The 3,481-nt window shown below is 39.8% G+C and overlaps 1 protein-coding gene across 3 annotated transcripts in view; it reads right to left on the bottom strand.

Annotated features, from left to right (window-relative positions):
* Window positions 137-3,481, bottom strand: part of LOC104781635 (DNA helicase INO80) — a 4,841-nt gene continuing 1,496 nt past the window's right edge. The window contains exons 4-12 of one of the 3 annotated variants that reach the window (XM_010506353.2): window positions 3,112-3,370; window positions 2,587-3,019; window positions 2,270-2,470; window positions 2,020-2,130; window positions 1,324-1,751; window positions 1,133-1,241; window positions 921-1,001; window positions 675-847; window positions 137-305 (exon numbers count right to left, since the gene is read on the bottom strand). In XM_010506353.2, the coding sequence (XP_010504655.1) occupies window positions 152-305; window positions 675-847; window positions 921-1,001; window positions 1,133-1,241; window positions 1,324-1,751; window positions 2,020-2,130; window positions 2,270-2,470; window positions 2,587-3,019; window positions 3,112-3,370 (1,949 nt within the window). In that variant the 3' untranslated portion in view covers window positions 137-151. Of the gene's footprint in view, window positions 306-674; window positions 848-920; window positions 1,002-1,132; window positions 1,242-1,323; window positions 1,752-2,019; window positions 2,131-2,269; window positions 2,471-2,586; window positions 3,020-3,111 lie in introns of all 3 variants that reach the window. The other 2 variants (XM_010506356.2, XM_010506354.2) reach the window with 2 other exon arrangements.

Genomic DNA, 3,481 nt, shown 5'->3' with positions numbered 1-3,481 from the left:
ATGGAACTTGCATAAGAATTTAGCATCTCAAGTGATGTACAAGGAATCTCACAATTGTAACATTCCCACGCATGGCACCATCAAGAACTAGGAATTCAAAAAAAAATTAAAAGTGATAAAAGAAAACCTTGAGAGCACAAGCAAACCTAATTTAACTTAATCCAGGGAAACGTACGAACCTGGTAGAACTTTTGATTGCTTGGGCCTCATCTAGCACCATATATTGCCACTTCACCCGGCGAAAATACTTTTCATCACTGATTAATAGCTGGTAGCTAGTAATTAATATATGAAAGCCAGCATCCCTGAAAAAAANTCAACAGAGAAACTTTAGAAAAGCGTAAAGATGATTCATTGATTGTGAAGCCTTTGAGAGAACCATCAGCTAAATAACGTGAATTCTCACAATAGAGATGGTTTCCTTTAGAGCGATAACATCTAATACTAGACATGGATAGTACAATACTAGCAGTACATATCACTTAGTGACTGAAACCCAACAACACTGCATGCTCTTCTGAAAATGCATAAATGACAAGGAGCCCTAGAACAGAAAGGTGATCCAAGTGGAAACAAACATTACACCTAATTACACGATATGCAAACAGGATTGAGATAGTCTACATGGAAAAGATACAAACTTTGTCACCTCAAAAATATCACATAGCCGTTACCTTCGGTACATACGCTTGGGATTGATTTTCTTTCTTAAAATTGTTCGTTCCTGTAATCCTCCCCAATATGGAAGTGTTTTCAAGTCAGGACAGAAACGACTGATTTCATCAGCCCAATTGTTTAGAACAGAGGCCGGGGCAACAACCAGAAATGGACCCCAAATGTTCTTTTCCTGTGTGAGAAGACTAATGAGTTTTAACACGACCAAATCACTACAAAAATAAAAGACCAACAACACTATTTACCTCAGCCAAATGTGCCAAGAACGCCATAGCTTGAATAGTCTTACCCAATCCCATTTCATCAGCAAGTATGCCATTCAAACCCTGTAGTATATCAAACAATAATCTTAGTGCATAGTGCATACCCGTACAGAAAGAGAATTCCTGAGGGAAAGAATTTCCTCCATTAAATCCCATGCAATAAAATAACATCTGTAAGTAGAGGTTGAGAGAACCTGCTCATAACAATTGACTAGCCACTGAAGGCCTTTCATTTGGTATTCTTTAAGGGTTCCTTTAAATAACTCTGGAGTCTGAACTGTTGATGTAACAGGCATTGTAGATCTGCAGAGTAGGGAGATTTAATTGGCTTGATACACTAAAATCTCAAAGAAAAAGTATGGAAATAACAAGAACACAAACTCACGGGTTATGCAGATCTATATTGCTCGAGCCACAAACTGATATGTCATTTGAAGGACCTTCCATTTCAGAAGTTTGCCGTAGCTTCATATACTCTGTGTCAAATGCATTTGTTATTTGCTTCTGCTTAGACACAGCATCTTGAGCAGCTCTCAGGACCTTTTCCTTCAGTTCAGCCTCTTCATGATCCTCCACCTCAGAAGGTCCTGAGGTTGAAGTTTCTGGGAGCTCTTCGTCAATCAGATTTTCATCTCCTATTGGCAAGGCTTCAGAAGGATTTGAATCGGTCTTGTTTTGCATGAAGTGACTGTAAAGCTCAGTCTGTTTAATAAGAAAATTGAGACTTTGTTGCTGCCTTTTTGCCTCTCGAAGCTCTTGTTCACGTTTAAAAGCCTCTTGAGCTTCCTTTTCTTGCTTTTTCCTCTCTTCTGCCTGTCAACATCGTCAAATTATTCCAAGTGCACCGTTCAAAAAAGCTCCAGATAAAGAATGACATTAAAAAAAATTCCAAATCTACTACATAACTTCATCCATTTCCATAGTCAAGTTTACTTTCTCAGGTCCTTATTTACGAGAGAGGGCACAGAAACCCGTGCAAAAGCATGTATGATTACAAAAAAGTTGGCAGCAGAATCTGCAACCCGATCTAGTTGGCAGCCTGAAAGTGTACTATAACGTCAAAGGAGAATAGAAACTGTACCATCTGCTTGTCATATCGCTTCCAGAATAGCAGCATGTCTCTCGATATCTTCCTGGTGCGTATCGGTGCAGTCCTTGGGATTTTGTATGATCTAGCCACCTTCATTCTCACCTGTGAACTCAAAGTAACATCAAATGAGAGACTACTCTAAAATGAAATGCAAGAGAATAGCCATGTAGAAAAGCAAATGTAATAAAAAAAACTAAAAATGAGCAGATAAAGCAATAACATGATAGCGGATTTCAATTACCTCTCTTTGGCAACCATCTGCAAACCTCTTAGCATCAATTGATTGTTTTCGATGAAAAGTAGTGAAAATTCTATGGTATTTTGGTATATCTCTTCTGACTATGTTGATCCAGAGTTTTCTAAATTTGTCCCTTTCTGCTTTCTCAATGACTGCAGGATCATTCTTCGCCTTCAGCTTCTTTGGTAGACTTCGTTTAACAATCTGAAGAAAGAATACATAAACGATGTAGGATCAAATAAATAAATAATGTTGCCAGAGCCGTGAAGGATACAAAATTATGAATATTTTTATAAAAACTACTGTCACGTGTTCCAAACCTCGTATGTATCCCCCTTCTCCAGAACCTTCACGTAATGGACCTGGAAAACACCACCCTCTGACAGAATTATCCGTGCAGTACTTCCAGCAGCTCCTTCAGGAATGGCAGAATCCATTGCAGCTTCTGACACCTTGAGGCTAAAATTTGGGGTGGAGTTTGAAGATGATAGGGCCTTCACTCTAGCTTGAAGAGATTCATATTGAGGTCGAGGCTCACCCATTCCATTACGGCTTCTGACTCCAGACCTTTTATCACTAGCCATAAGTTCTGCTAATGATCTCAGATCCAAAGTTCCTTTCAAGTAAAATTCTTCCACATGAATATCTGAAAAGCTTGGTAAATTCAATGATGCCACCAGCTTGTCATAACTTGGGGGGATTTTGTAGATGACACCACCACCAATGTCCAAATACGAAGGTTCATATGCTATTCTGCAAAATTCAACGTGTCAATATAGGAAACCAAACACGATTAGTTAAGTACACAGACTACACAGGGTTACACAGAGTTCCTTTCAACATACTTGGGGGTAATATCACAATCTTGGCAGCTTCCTCGCCTTTGTGGGATCACGTCAGCTGCAAAATTTGGAGAGGTGTCCATGTCATAGAATCTCCCATAGTGATCATTCCCTGGTTTCCTACCTCTGTAACTGCCTCCATTGCTTTTTAGCACCGGAACACCCATCAGATGCGTGGGAGTCCCTTGAGACTCCTTGGCCCTACTTTTGAATTTTTGAACATGCTCCCCAAGCATTGATCGGTAGTGCTCCTCAGTAACATGTCGATTGTAGAGGTCATCATCCTCTGCATCATCAGCTTCTGTCCACCGCTTCCTCTTCTTGGAGCTCACATTCATTCCCGATTTAGACCCATTACTGTAGTTTGCCACTA

The sequence above is a fragment of the Camelina sativa genome, chromosome 4 (genome assembly GCF_000633955.1).
Source record: "Camelina sativa cultivar DH55 chromosome 4, Cs, whole genome shotgun sequence".
NCBI classification, from domain to species: Eukaryota; Viridiplantae; Streptophyta; class Magnoliopsida; order Brassicales; family Brassicaceae; genus Camelina; species Camelina sativa.
Note: the sequence above shows the minus strand (reverse complement) of the source record. Positions and strands in the feature narration are given on the sequence as shown.